This window comes from Gavia stellata, chromosome 6 (genome assembly GCF_030936135.1).
Source record: "Gavia stellata isolate bGavSte3 chromosome 6, bGavSte3.hap2, whole genome shotgun sequence".
NCBI classification, from domain to species: domain Eukaryota; kingdom Metazoa; phylum Chordata; class Aves; order Gaviiformes; family Gaviidae; genus Gavia; species Gavia stellata.
Genome location: NC_082599.1, coordinates 48999038 through 49013593, shown reverse-complemented (window position 1 = coordinate 49013593; position 14556 = coordinate 48999038). Strand labels below are relative to the sequence as shown.

General features: G+C 49.7%; 1 protein-coding gene across 1 annotated transcript; it reads left to right on the top strand.

The window, feature by feature from the left end:
- The first annotated feature begins 3605 nt into the window (after nucleotides 1–3605).
- On the top strand, nucleotides 3606–12063 carry CLEC3B (C-type lectin domain family 3 member B). Its single transcript, XM_009815605.2, has 3 exons — nucleotides 3606–3841; nucleotides 8624–8722; nucleotides 10036–12063. Exons 1-3 carry the CDS (start codon nucleotides 3736–3738, stop codon nucleotides 10434–10436), a joined length of 606 nt encoding a protein of 201 aa, XP_009813907.1. The 5' UTR covers nucleotides 3606–3735; the 3' UTR covers nucleotides 10437–12063.
- Nucleotides 12064–14556: the final 2493 nt, after the last annotated feature.

Here is a 14556-nt window from a genome sequence, read left to right as displayed (position 1 = left end):
ACCTCGCTGCCGTCTTCCAGTTCTATTAGTTCATCCAATAAAAAGGATTACCTCTACCCACCTCCCACGCCTCCCTTACATAAGAAGCGTGAATCATCGGGATCTCAAAAGCATGATATTTGCCCAAAGAACCAACTTACAAAGGACCATTGATAGCCCCGTTATTTAAGTGGAACTGCAGCCTTGGGCTTCAGCAGCCCAGGCAGGGGGGGGGCTCGGTACAGGCAAGGGCCCTCCAGCTTTAAGGTGGCCCTTCCCCATAGCATCCCTGTTCTCGACCCATTGCAGCAACAACAGCTTGCTCCTGTCGGGTGTGTTTATGAGCTTTTACAGTGTCAGAGATTTATTTTTTCAGCCTATGTGAGGCAGAATCACAGCAAAGTCCCCTGCAAATAGGTGTTACAGCTACAGACAAGCTTTTTAAGTCTACTTCTTTTCATTTTTCCTTTTTCAACAAAAATTATGGTGGCATGTAGCACAGGACCTGCTGGCTGTTGCAGGGAGAGGCCCCCTTGGTTGCAGACCTTCAGCACGGGACCTTCACGCTCAGAGAGGGGCTAACCAAAAGCCGATCTGTCCTTCTTGTTTCAGCTGGGGAATCGGGGAAATGCAATGCAGGTCCCAGGCACCCAGAAACCTGTGGTTCAGGATTGCCATCAGACTCCCCATCAGAGCCATCTGCTTCATGCGCAGCAGCAAAGGGAGCATTTTGGTTTTTTCCCCAGCGCGGTAGGACATGAATCAAAGCAAAGGCAGGCGAGCAAATCTGGAGCCAAGGAAAACCGGGAGGTGCTGAGTTACCAAAAGTGCTTTGGATAGGTCAACGCTACTCAAGTGTCAAGAGAAGGGAACATACATGTGTATGTAGGTGTCTGGCATCTCTTGGGCTCCATCCCGTTTTGGGAAGTCCAGGCGGGAGAACAGTAAATCCCAAAAATATATATTCTCTAGCTTAAATCGGAGCAGGGCTGTGTGTGTGGTAAAGGGGAGTGAAAATCAAACATGTTCTTCCTTGGCTTCAAAAGTTTGGACTGCAAAGCTCTATTCAGGTAGCATGTAAGGGCAGGGTTTTCCTCATTCAGCCAACGCGCAAGGCAGGGTAACACAGTTATGGCCAAGCTAAATCAAGACAGCTTTTTCCAGCCACACCCCTGTTTATCTCGGACCCTTTCTACTCCTTTGACTCCAGTGGTTCACATTGTGCTGGGTGGCATCTTGCCTTAATTTTTCAGAAAAGATTTAAGGTTAATAGCTGATGCCTGGAGCACTTTGTTCTTCAAAATGCCTGTCCATCTCCTCTCTTTACACAAATTTCCTCCAGTTGCTCAAAGGTTCCTGTTCTTCCTGCAGGAAAGACTCACGTGCTTGTGTTGCAGCTGCTGAACAACCCCAGCACCCAAAAAATAAGGCAGTGGTCTTGGTTTAGGCTGCAGGGCCGCTTTTGGAGCAGCTGGGCTGCGCTGAAGTCAGGCAGGGACCCTGCGAGGGGGATGCAGGGAAAACGGGTTTTTGTGGGACATGTTCCCCCCATCCTGAGTCCAGCTCATCACAGTCATGTTACAGCTCTGGGGTATTTAGAAGCCTGAGCATTCCCAAAACTGAGTGAAGACCCAAATTTCTAAGTATTTTTGTTGCCTAACCACCGGGGTGGCCCCAGGGAAGACCCCCTACGTACTCAGCCTGACTCCAGCACGGTGGGTGGGAAGCATCAACCAGCTTTTCAGAGTCACTGTGTCTCATGAAGCATCTCAGTGCTTTGACAGACCCGGCCATGAGATACTTTGGATTATCAACCCTGGTGCATGCCAGGTTTCTTAAGTGCAAAGAGCACCTGTAGATTTTGACTGAAAAGTGTCAGCACTGCCAGAGGAGGAAGGGAAGCGGTCTAACACGGCGTGGATGCAATGCACTTGTAATGTAGATGGAGCAGCAGATGTCCCTCTTAGTGGGACATCTGGAGTAGCAGGTCAAACATCTTCCCCGTTTTCTTCATCCATGCTTTTGCCCAGGCCTACTGAAACACAGCCCTTTTTCAGATCACTTTCGGGACAAAGGTGTAAAGGCTGAGATCTCCCCTTCCCGCTGCTTGGTGGGGTGAGGCAGAGCCAAAACACTTCCAGCTTCCAGCCAGGGCAATGGAAACAGTTAAAGAGCAATACAACGAGCAGCCCTCCAGTTTGGTTAAAACCTCTGGAGCTGTTGTTTGGTTTCCTATCCTACAGAACCGAAAGTGGTTTTGGAAAATGAAAAGCATGCATGGTGTGGTGGTGGAGATGTGTTTGCCACCAAAGAAGTCTCACTCCCCTGGATGGTGCCACCCAGGTGCCTCCGAGGTCTTGGTGTGATGCTGCTGCCAGGCAGCCCCATGGCACTGACCACCCCTGTCCTTGCAAAATTGCCATAGGGGTAGGGGACAGTATGGCCAATGCAGCTATCTTCACCCCTGAGGATGGGACTCACCAAGAGGAGAGTGAATTACACTGGAAGTGCCCCAAAACCGGCAGTTTGAGCCCAGGGCTGGGAGCTACCCTTCGTCCCCAGCCATCGGTGCAGGGAAAAGGGGGGCAAATGCCAGGTCAGCCCCTGCTGCCTCCCAGCCCCAGGCAGATCCCAGAGCTGAGTGGGGTGCCACCAAGCCGCCCCGCACAGGCATGGACCGAAGCCTTATCCTGCAACGTAAATTTGGGAGCTGGGCGACAGCAAAGGCACAGCCACAGGCACCACAGGGCTGCTGTGCACAGCACCCCTCTTTTGGAGGGGGGGTCCCAAAAATAGACATCCAAACCTATTACATTGAAAGCTGCCCTCCAACTGTGGTTGTCTAAGGGCAAACAAATTACTGCCAGTGCAGAGGGGAGAAAGCAGCTGGCTCTCATGGGGTGGCTCTGCCCACAGCAGGCAGGGCTGCCCAGCACCTGCCTCCCATCCCTGCAGGGAGGGTCACCCTCCAGAGGGGACCCCATGCAGAGCTGGGAAGAGGTGGGCAGGAGTTGCTGGTCTTGTCTGTCACGGAGAGACAATAATGGCAGGACAACCCTGCCGAGGCCACAGTGGAGCTGGTTTTTTGAGGTGTAAGAGCTGTCCTCCACTTTAAGCAAGGACTACTCCAGGAAAAACAAAACTTCTGCCCCCCTCTCACGGCTGCACTTGGGCTGGGGCATTGCAGCAGCCCCTTGCAATGGGGATAAACCAGCAATCTCCATGCAGGGCCTTGCATCACGCCGTGGCGGGGACTGGGATGCTCAGGCCCCTGCATGACCTGTCCACCACTGCCAGTGCTCGCAGCATCCCTCATGGGCAGCCCCGCAGAGGGGCCACGCGGGCAGGCTGGCCCCTCTCTATTCCCTCGGCCACCCAAACTCCGTTTCACACTTCACATCATCGTTGCCATGGCTGACACATAAACTCAACCCTGTGGCGTTTTGCTAAAATCCATAGGAAATCATTCCACAGCCTTTCTTCTGTTTAGCTTAGCAGACTTACAGTAGATTCATTCCCTTCTTTTTTTTTTTAAACAAAAACAAGCAGCGTGCTAAGAAACGCAAACCCACTGGGATGTTTTCAGCCTTGGCCAGAGCCGCCTGAGCCCCCCCCGGAGCCGGGAGGCTGCCTCTGGCCGGGGCTCAGCGGGCGGCTTTCTGGGACAGCCATTTCTGATTCAAGCCGGTGCTAAGGCGGCTGTCTGAGGGCAGAGCGCAGCCACTCCACCTCCGCTCAGCACCGGACGGCAGCGGCATGGCGCTCCGGGGAGCCTGCCTGCTCCTCTGCCTCCTCTCCCTCGCCCAGGTCTCTGGCCAGCAAAATGCCAAAGTCCGGCAGAAGCCGGCAGCTTCCAAGAAAGGTAAGGAGCGGCAGCACCTTCCCGGCAAGGAAACCTGGTGGGGCTTGGGGGGGGGATGCAATTAGCCCCGTCATTCAGACATTTAACAGGGCTTTAATGGCACTTTTTAAAAAGCATCTAAGAACTTAATAAAGTGTCTATTTTCTTCCTCCCTGTGGGAATGATTGCATAGCCCTTCTGTAAAACAATGAGGAAATTGAAATGTTTTTGGCAGGTTCCTACCTTGAATAAATTTGATGGCACAGCTTGCTCTGAACTTCAGAGGGCAACATATTTTCCATGTTATCGCTAAGGTTTTCCTCTCCTAAAATCTCCCTTTCTATGACCCCTACCCCTCCTCATTCATTTTTCAGAAGCAAATAAATGGCAGATGACAGACTGCTGTTGTAGATTTAGAGACAAGAGTAGGCAGATAATATACAATCCATTAAATATCAACATGGATCTTCATTTTAAAACACTGGCCCCAGGTGTATGTCAAGCCATACACGAGCTCTGACTACTCAGGCTTACCAGAGGGCAATGCACACAGAAAGATGCCCAAGTTTTCTTTTCCCTAGTGGGTTTTTTTTTTTCCCCTTCTCTTTTTTTGCTGCTGTCCCATCCTTTCTCCCTGTGACTCAATGCACATTAATTGTAGGAGAAGGCAGGTAAAGAAGCGGCTTGCGTTGCAGCCCAGCGGCGTGTGAGCCTGCCTGATGTGTCCGACTGCAGTCGCGTGGGCTTGGACCGCTTCTGGCGGGCGCTTGGCCGCTTGGAACGAAGCGGGGAGCAAGGAAGAAGCATCTGAGGAATTTGCTTGGCCAGGCTGCTCTCTGCGCTCGCCTGGTGGCTATTTTCATCTGATCCCATCCTTGAGAAATTTTTCCTTTTTCTCCCATTAGATCTATCAAGTCACTGCATAGCTGCTTGTTCCATGTCTGTGGCTGGTTTCTAGAGCAAAAATACCCCCTTGGGTTGGTATAGGGTACATGTGTGTGTTGCACTTACTGGAGGTACCCGGAGAGAGAAATTAGTTTCTTAGAGAAATCTTATTTTTCTCTCTGTGTCACTGGAACTGTTGTTTGTAACCCATTGGTGACAAACAGGTGAGAGAAAAATCAAGTGGTGGGAGAAAAGTCAGATGGTGGGAGAAAAATCACCTTTTTGAACTGGAAAATTGGTCTTCGATTTAAACACATTTTTCAGAGGGGAGGGGGCAACATTTTTTTTCTGAAAATCAAGCCATCTGAAACAGCTGGAGGCAATTTTTCCTGAGAGCTTTGCGGTTTCTTTTCAAAGGAGAGGTCAAGTTTTCTTTGGGGAAAAGAAAAAAAAACCAAACTTGGCATTTTTTGGCTGGCCACATCCAGCCCCGTGGGGGGGTCAGCTGCACTGCCTTAGTTGGAAACTTCCAGCATTTCTTGGTTAACTTTTTTCTGATTTTTACCAATGGGGGTGTGGGGAGAGGGAGGAAAGCACTAAAAATCCCCCACGAGGCTCTTCTTCACCCCCAGCCCCACGCCACACCCAAGCCCGCCTGCCCACCCACCACAGGGGCCAGGGTTCTGCTGCTCCTGCCCTCACTGAGGGCAGGATGGCCCATCCCATCCTATCCTATCCCCATCCTCGTTCACCCCCTGCCCTTGCTGGGGAGGATCAGGCAGGGTGAAGCCACTGGAGGGTTGGGGTGTTTGGCTGGATTTATTTTTTTTTAATCTGCACAGCCAAACCGCAAATGTTAGAAAATTATTATTCGAGCCAAGCTTTTTCTCTTTTTTCTTTTATTTCTTTTTTCTTTTTTTCTGTTTTTTCTTCTTCTTTTTTGTAATTATTCCTTACATTTGGGTTTGCTTCGGAACAAAAATTGTGCTGTTTCAACATGAAACAGCCAAACCATAGCATTTAGAAAATGCTGAGATAGCACATTTACTTTGCCTGCTGTTGGGTTTTTTTCCCCCCTCAAATTGCTCCCCAGTGATTTTCTCAGACGCAGCGGTTCAGCAAACTCCCCCCGAACTCCGATGTCTTGGGGGGCAGATGGGCTTTGCCCTTCTTTGGCGCCCAGAAGGGTGCCCAGGGGAGGCGGGAGCCGCGGCGGGCAATGGCACCCCTGCCCAGGGAGCGATGGCACCCCCCCAGCTCAGGGGTCCAGGCTGGGGACCCTCCAGCCATGGGGCAGTCCCCTTGGTCACAGCCGTGGCAGGGTGCTGGGGGCGCGGGAGGGAGCATCTTTGCGTACCTCTCATGTATTTTTAAGGTAATTGGAGCTGGCTGTCGGAGTCTGGATGCTTAAATCAGCGGGTAGGGGCTGATGTGGGCACTGTTCCTGAGGCTGCCCAAAATTCCCATGTAACCTTGGAGTCTGGGTGCTTTTCCCAGAAAATGCCTGTGAACATTTACACTGATATAAATCCAGTGTGGTGTGTTCGGCCCCCTCCTCTGGTCCAGGGACAGACTGCAATATGGGACCTGACTTTTCTGGCTGGGACATTCAGGGAAATGCGTGGTGTCAGAAGAAATGCCAATGGCTGGGGAGGCTTGAAGACGGACATTGCAAACCAGAGCGATCCTCGCACTGCTGGGGGACAGAAACCTGTTCAGATAGGAACAAACTGGGTGATGCCTACCCAGGCAAAGCTAAGCAACCCAGATATAGATCCAACTTTCATATAGGGATAGTTAAATAATTGAAGTACAGAGAGATTCGGTTGTTATTCAGCATACAACTAGAACAAAGAGAAATGGGCAAGAGCTCCCATTTGCAGCATCAAATACATTACTGGCCAGGCTTTCAAACTGACAGGCTATTGCAACCCACATCCTTCTGTGAGTCTCCTTTTCATCTCGCCTCTGCCTGCGCTTAATCCTGCCGGTCTGCGTGAGGACCCGCTCCAGCTCTCACAGGCAGCATTGGCAGCCCCCATGCTGGCTTCAGTTGCAGCAAACCCAAGCTGTAATAGCCTTGATCACGGGCTTCAGGAGGTGAGCCTTGAAGAAATAACAGCGCAGAGACAAAAACCTCTGGCAATAGAATAGAAAACTCAATGTTTGTTCACATAGCTGCAGTAACTTGCTTTGTAGCTTTAGTGCAAATAATTAACCATTCCTGGTTCTCCCTGTGATGTCCTGGTGAATGTGCTGCTGCAGGAACATCTTGTGGCCCAGGGCTTGGAAACAAGGTGGTGAAAAGGGACAGGGCACCTAGGTAGTTATCAAGGAGACATGTCCACCTTGGGTGATGGGGACCCTCTAGACGGGAACCCACCAGCAAACCCGGCTGGAACAACATAAGGAGCTGCCACAGCAAGACTCATTGGCAGTGTCCTGCCATGGCCCTTGGATGTTACTTAAACCTAAGGGACATTTGTTCTGCTGCAGGAAAGGTTTGTGTGGGAAAAAAAAAGGCATTAATTAGCTGTTTCCCACAAAGTGTTTTCATGAAAGGTACCGAAATAATAACTAGTGCCTCAGTGTTAAGTGAACCCATTAAAGTTAATTGGACAATGAGTAAAGCAGCTTAATGCCCTCCTCCTGATGTGTCTGGCTTTTTGTATTCATGGCACCATGTAATCTTTGGGCTGGTGGTTTTGGTCTGCATCCAAGCTGCTTCCCCACTTACCTGGCTTGGTGCCTTGGCTCCCCATCTCCTTCACCCTCGAGGAAGCCCGTCTTGTGTTTGTAGGCAAATCGTCCCCTTTCCTTTCACCCCGTGAGGACTGCCAGATGCTTACGCCAGGCGAGGTAAAGCAACAGAAGCAGCAGAGATAGCGTAAACAATGCAAACACCTCGATGTCCAATCTCCCACCACCTCCAAGGCACAACAGTCCTTTTGCTCCTGGACAGGAGAAATCCAAGTACTGACTAAAGAGCTGGTTGGAGCTGTTGCAGAGATAGCACACATAGCAAGATGTAGGCTTTAACAGCAGGCTGCAACCAACCCCCTGGCCAAGGAGATGTCTTCTCGTGGCAGGATAGCAGCTCTGGCTGGTTTTTGGGTACCTGCAGTGGGGATGCTGAAGGCAGAGGTGGGGCAGAGGCAGCTGTGATGGCCTGAGGGATGGTGAGGGATGGGGTGGCTGATGGTGCAGGGGCAGATCTAGTGGAGGTACTGCAGCCCTTCCAGCCCCTTTCTGCTGAGCACCAGCCTGGTGAGCAAAGCACTTTCCTGCCAACACACCCATGAAAGCAGACTAACGTGGGGGCACAGCAAGAGGTGCATACAGAGAAAATCATGCATTAGGGTGTTTTAAGGAAAGCCAGGAGGGTGAGCTGTGAATGAAGAGAGGGAGGGCATGTTTTTGAGGAGTTTAAAAAAACTATAAATCCTATTCAGCAGCAGCTTTAAGTTCCCTGCAAAACACTCGTGCAGCAGGACTCCTGCTCAGGAAGGGCAGCATCATATGGTGCCCTCCTGCATTTTGGCAGCTTGACCCCAGTGCAGCACCACCCCAGGTGAGTGCCCTACATAGGGGTTCCAGAGACAAGCCTGCACCTTGCGACGCTCATGTGTGCAACCCCACCCCAGCACTGCAGCAGCCCAAGGGGAGACCGCCGCCCCATGAAGCCCCATGGAGTGCAAAGTCCTGAAACACAAACTGGGTTGCTGGTGGAACCAGGCTAGCAAGCAAACACTCACTCTGATGGATGTGCAAGGGGACAAGTGTTAACTTTGCAGATCCCTTTTGTTTGTCTTTCTCTGAGGGGTGAGAAATGGAGAGTTTTGATGATAGGAACAGCTTTGGCTGCCTCCCAGGGGGACATGGCTGATGTTTATGCTCCTCCCTTGGTTTCTCTAACAGATGGTGTGAGCCTCAAAATGATTGAAGACCTGAAGGCCATGATTGACAACATCTCTCAGGAGGTTGCTCTGCTGAAGGAAAAACAAGCACTCCAGACAGGTAAAGGACTCGCTCAAGAAGGCATGGCTTTTGCTTTGAGAGGAGCTGCTTATAAAGCAGCTACAATTGCTCCACACACTTTAACAAGAGATGCCCAAGCCCCCGGTGACAAGGAGTCCATCACAGGGAGAGAGGTTGGGGTATCAAAGCAAAGTGTGGGCTCGCTGCAGTTCCTCCAGGCAGATGAAGCTCCTCAAGCAGTTAATGACATGAGTTGTGCAACGTATGGCCCCCCTCTTTATGTGCTAGAGCTTCCCATTTGTAAAGCTGTGGATATTTCTATGACACTAAGCCAGATGTTCATTTTCCTTTATGAATCAGAGGGGTGAGTAATGGATCATTCTGTACTTCAGTCAAATGTAGCTTGCTCTTTTATCTGAACCCCAGTGAAATGGTGACCTGGTCTCTTACACATACCACGGTATTGCCCAAGGAACCTGACGGAGATCAGACCCACCATGCTTCACTGAACACATACAGAGGACAGTCCTAAAAAATGTTCATCTTCCAGCCATGCTCCACGGTTATTTCATGCAAACTCCACCAACATCAATAGGAGAGGGATTTGCAGAACACAGAAATGAAATGAAAATGCAAGTTAAGGAGAATTTTCTCCTTAAAAGAAAAGGAACACAAGAAAAATCAAGGCTTTAGCTCCAAGCTCACATTCATTGGTTTGGATATTAATGTGTGGCTCTGATTAGTTATTGTTTGGCTACAGTACCCTGCACTCTCAGGGTTTAGAGCTTAAAAAAAAAAAAAAAATTGCTGTTCTTAATAATAAAATCAGAGGCAAGTAGGAATTTCCTCTGAAGACCTCAAGCTATGCAAGCACAACACTTCTGATCAAAGCCTGTTAAAAAAGACATTTTTCTCATGCTTGCATAATAAGATGATTGAATTGAAATCACAGACTTTTTTCCAAAACACTCCAACACACGGCAATGCCCATCACAAACCTTACCTCCAGCAAACTCATCAGAGAAAGTATAGCAGCAGCCGGGGAAGAGCAAGGTTGGGGAAGGAGATAGGAGGACCACACTGTGCCTCTGCTCCGGCAGTGGCAGAGCCCAGGAGGGTGATGGGGGCACCCCGAGGTGTGCTGATGGGGAGGGCACGTCCCCACAGCTGTGCCCTGTGTAGGAGGGAGAGGGCTCCTGGGACTCCCGTGCTGCCAAGAGTTGCTGTGCAGCCTGAGAAATGGAGCTTGTAGTCTGGCTGCTGCATTTGCTGCTGCTGCCTCTTCCTGGGCACTGTTTTTAAAACCAATTCCCTTTCTGTCTTTTTCTTCTGTTTGTGTGGTAACCTCTCAGTTTGCCTGAAAGGCACCAAAATTCACCTAAAATGCTTTCTTGCGTTTTCGGAGACCAAGACGTACCACGAGGCCAGTGAAAACTGCATCTCGCAGGGTGGCACACTCAGCACCCCCCAGACCGGGGAGGAGAACGATGCCCTCTATGACTACATGCGCAAGAGCATCGGCTCCGAGGCGGAGATCTGGCTGGGCCTCAACGACATGGCAGCAGAGGGCAAGTGGGTCGACATGACGGGTGGCCCCATCCGCTACAAGAACTGGGAGACTGAAATCACCACCCAGCCCGACGGTGGCAAGCTGGAAAACTGCGCAGCCTTGTCAGGGGCTGCTGTCGGCAAATGGTTCGACAAGAGATGCAAAGACCAGCTGCCCTACGTCTGCCAGTTCATGATCGTGTAGCGGTGGGGGGCTCTTCCCTGCCCAACCACAACCTGGGTCTTCCCCTTTTGACAGCAGGATTATAAAGCTATAGGTATGTGTACGTGTACATGTACGTATGCACGCATGTGCGCACATGTTCAAGTAGAGTCACTCTTTGCAAAGAAAGTCGTCATGGCTCGGTATTGGATTAGAAAGCGTTAGAGCATTCTGTATGGCCACATCCAGTCCCATTAGCAGCTGCATCGTTCTTACTAAAGCACAATTTATAGATATATTTTTTTACACAGGGAATTTATTAGGATGGCTTGGTTGTTTTTGCAAAGAACCAGTGCAGCAGTCCAGCCTGGCAAACAGCCACCTCAGCTGCCCGGGGCTGTCTTTCTGCAATGTCCTTTCCCATCTTGCTGAGCTTCCTTGGGACACCAGCATAGCTAGTTCCTGCTTTCTTCTGTTTTGCTTCCTCGTAAGCCCTGATAGTGAGGTAGAAGGGATTGAGCTTCTCATCCCTCACAGCGCCCCGATTCAGGCTCCTGGGGATCGAGGTCCTGTCTCGACGAGCAGAGAGAGTCACTCCTGCTTTGCGTTGAGACATACAGTTGGGCTTGCTGGCTGAGTACCAGCTGGTCAACAGGTTGTCCGACTCATCCAACCACATGCACGAATGAACTAGCAAGTAACAGTCATGGGTTGACTTACTGAGAAGGAGGACGTCCTTTCCAGAAGCATTCCTCATTTTGTTGGTCCTTTTCTCATCAAATCAGAAGCCAGTTTCACTGATTTCAGTGGGAGAGCTAGACCCACTGCCAAATCTTTAACAACAACAACAACAACAAAAAAAAAAAACAAAAAAAAAAAAAAAAAAAAAAATCCCATCAGAAGCTTTATTTATGCTCCAGCATCCTGGGGGAAGCAGTGATGACTTACAGCATAGTCAGTCAAATGTATTCTTGGAGACAGAAGATGAAAGTATTAGGTAAATAAACAGAAATTTAATGCTATTAGGGATAAAAGACAAGCCCATTGAAAACAAACCCCAAGAAGACTCACTCTGGCAGCTTTAGGAATCATACAACCTGTTTAAGTGGTGGAAACCCAGCTGAAATACTCCAGCCTTTGTTGGTCCAGGCACAGTTCTCAGCAAACGTAAATCTGCCGAGTACTGTTTGTGCCAATAAAGTCATGCCCATCTGAAGGTCTGGTAATTTTTTGCTGAGAAAAGGGTTAAAGAAAAAAATAAATTCAAATAAACAGCAATGATGGGAAAGAAGTGCAGGCCACCCCAACAGCTTAACGAAGCTTTGCTGGCTGTTGGCTGAAAGGTTATCAGCGGTTCTTTGCAGTTCAGAGCTTGGTAATAACCCCTCGAGTCTGGGTCACGTCCCCTGCACTGCCAGGTTGGGTGTGTCAAGACATAATGATCTTGGGGAGCCCACGGGAGAGGTATTTCAATTTGCTCGTTTGTTTAAAAAAACAGCTCGATGGTGGGTCTTCCAAGATGTCAAGTGGGAGAGCCAAGCTGGAGGGATTGAAACACACACACACACAAATGCAGAGTGCACACTTCCGAGGCTGTCACTATTGCCAAACTCTCTGCTGTTCAAATGACTATAAAATAAAAATACATATAGCTTGCTGAAGGAATGGAGTCGCGTCAATGTGATTGGAGTGCTTTCTTCTCCTTGCATTTCTCTTCAGAGCAGCTCCAGGGACCTGTCAGAGGGTCAGAGATATCAAAAGCAGAGGGGAAAAGCAGAAAGTGAGAGCCTCCCGCCCTGGGATATGGTTTATAGGATTTCCACACACACACACACACACACCCCTTATCATCCGAGTCACATGCCACATGCTGGATACAGGCAGGGAATCCTTTTACAGGCAAATAAGATTTCCTTTCTCCCCTCCTCTTGCTGCTGGGAAATGTCACCCTCACCCCCGTTTGGCAGTGGTAGCAGTGCTGGGGGAGGTGGCACCTCAGGTCCCAGGGTGGAGCCAGCACTTCCCAGGCTGCCTCCCACCTCCACAAAGAGCAGAACTGCAGTGGCACAGAGCATCCCTCTCCTTGCCCCACTGAGGTGGTGATGACTTCTCCCTCCTTATCCTACTCCTCCTCCTCAGCATCCCGCAAAAGAAAGAAGATCATACATGAAGAAGACAGTGCCCCACACCAGTCTGGGAGGTTTCAACTGCTGCAGAACTGCACATGAAATTAGGTGTCTTTTGCGCAGGAGGACAGTACTTTGCCGAGATTTACTCTGGACCCTGATCCTGAAGGTTTCCAAGGCTCTTTGCTGTAGTTCATGGTTACACCCTACAAGCCAGCTTGTCTCAATATAAACTCTCTAGTTCCCTTGGCAGACAATCCGTCCATGTTTTGAGACACACATGAATGCAAAGCAGCAAAGCTGGAAGCGTTGCTGGCTTTGATCCTGACTGGTCATAAACCACAAGGTCTTAAAACACAAATGTGTGGTAAGAGAAATAAACAGAGGGCTTTTATGGGAGCCCAGGAACTAAAGAGGGGCGATGTGAAAGCCATGGACCCTGGCGATGCTGAGCTTGAGGGAAGATGCGGGTGCTGTAGCTGGATCATCTCTGCGTGGAGTGCAAATCTGAAAAATAGCCATGGAGATGGATGCCAAAGGATATTCCCAGAGAGGACATTAAAGAGTCAATCTGTCAAAATCTAGAAAATATCAAGTTGCTTTCAGTAGATTTCTTGCTTGTATCTCTCTTGCTCTCTATTTTCACATAGCTACACTCCTGCCAGCACCATTCTTCATTGATGTTTTGCTCTTCTGAAGCTGGGAGGAGCACAGGGAAGGGTGGCTTTGCTCCTGCCCTATTTGTTGGACCCAGGATGCCAAAACTGACCTTGCCTTTTCAGGGTGGCATTTATGAGTTTAATGTCATTCTACATGCTGCTTCTTAGCGTACATTATGAACTACAAATTTTCTTTTAAAAGCCAAAGAAAAAGAAATTCTAGAAGATTCCTCATCCTTGCTTACCACAGCACCCTTTTTTGTTTGTTTGTGACCAACCCCATGTTTTGTGCTCACAGTGAATGCTGGGGTGGAGGGGTTGAATGGGGGACACTGGCTGCTTCCACTCCAGCATGGCCTGATGGGAACTGCCTGGAGCAGATGGGGTCCATCTGCTTGGGGCTGGGACAAGCATCACTTTTTTGATCTTCCATTAAATCTCTTTGGCACTCAAGCCAAAGAGGAACATCTGCTGTCCACAAAGTGCAGTCTCAACCAAACGCATGCAGACTAATGGAAAGAAACCTCAGTTCTTCCCCAAGAAAAAGAAATGTGGAAGTGATTATGTCTGAACCAACGTATCTGCCTATGGCTCTGTAATCAGCAGAGGAAAGATGGAGTGTGAAATGTGCATATATTTATATAAACAAAAGAAGAAAGGTTACTGGGTAAGTCCCCAGAAAGTGTTACCCCAGCACTACACCATCCACAGCTGACTTCAATAGAGCTATGCTAATTTACCCAACTAATTGCCCTGACCCCAGTTCACCAAGGTCCTGAAGTACATGCAAAAGACCAAATAGTTAAAAGTAAAATGCTTAACCATAAAATGGGTAATACCTTTCTGAAGTATCCCTCTGAGCAAGGGCCAGAACAGCACACTGTTAACGCATGTCAACACCCCAGCTAGCAGCCAGGTTGCTTTTGGCTTCGGTCAGTAAAAGGGCCAGGTAGGCAAAGGTGGCTAAGAATTTGGGCATCATGAGCCAAAAGCTTGTTTTGAGCCTTGAACACTTTTGTGGGACTCAGTCTGGGTGAATTCAGATCAAGAGAGTTCGGTGACATGGGAGAAGGACCCCAAGCAGAGAGAGGGAGAAGATTCACAGTCAGAACAAGCAACCCAACCCCACGACTCTGCTCCTTGTGCCTGTCTGCTCAGCCCGGGGGTTACTCAGACCCAAGTCTCTCACTGCGTCACATGTAGTCTCTCTGCGTCACCTTTTGCAAGGAACGGCTCCCAGACACCTCTGGTCCTGCCTGCCACAAGGGGAAGGCACTTCCCACCTCTGGCTGCAGGATGAAACCATTGATAGGCTGCACCTCAAAAGGGAAGGAGCACCTCCACCCCTGCACCACTGAGCCTCGCTATTCCTGTAGG

What these genes read in the sequence shown, in the direction of transcription:
- CLEC3B (XM_009815605.2), top strand. Translation starts at nt 3,736, where the DNA reads ATGGCGCTCCGGGGAGCCTGCCTGCTCCTCTGCCTCCTCTCCCTCGCC. An exon ending in GCCGGCAGCTTCCAAGAAAG is followed by an intron (nt 3,842 to 8,623) that starts GTAAGGAGCGGC and finishes TTTCTCTAACAG; the next exon opens with ATGGTGTGAGCCTCAAAATG. An exon ending in AAAACAAGCACTCCAGACAG is followed by an intron (nt 8,723 to 10,035) that starts GTAAAGGACTCG and finishes GTAACCTCTCAG; the next exon opens with TTTGCCTGAAAGGCACCAAA.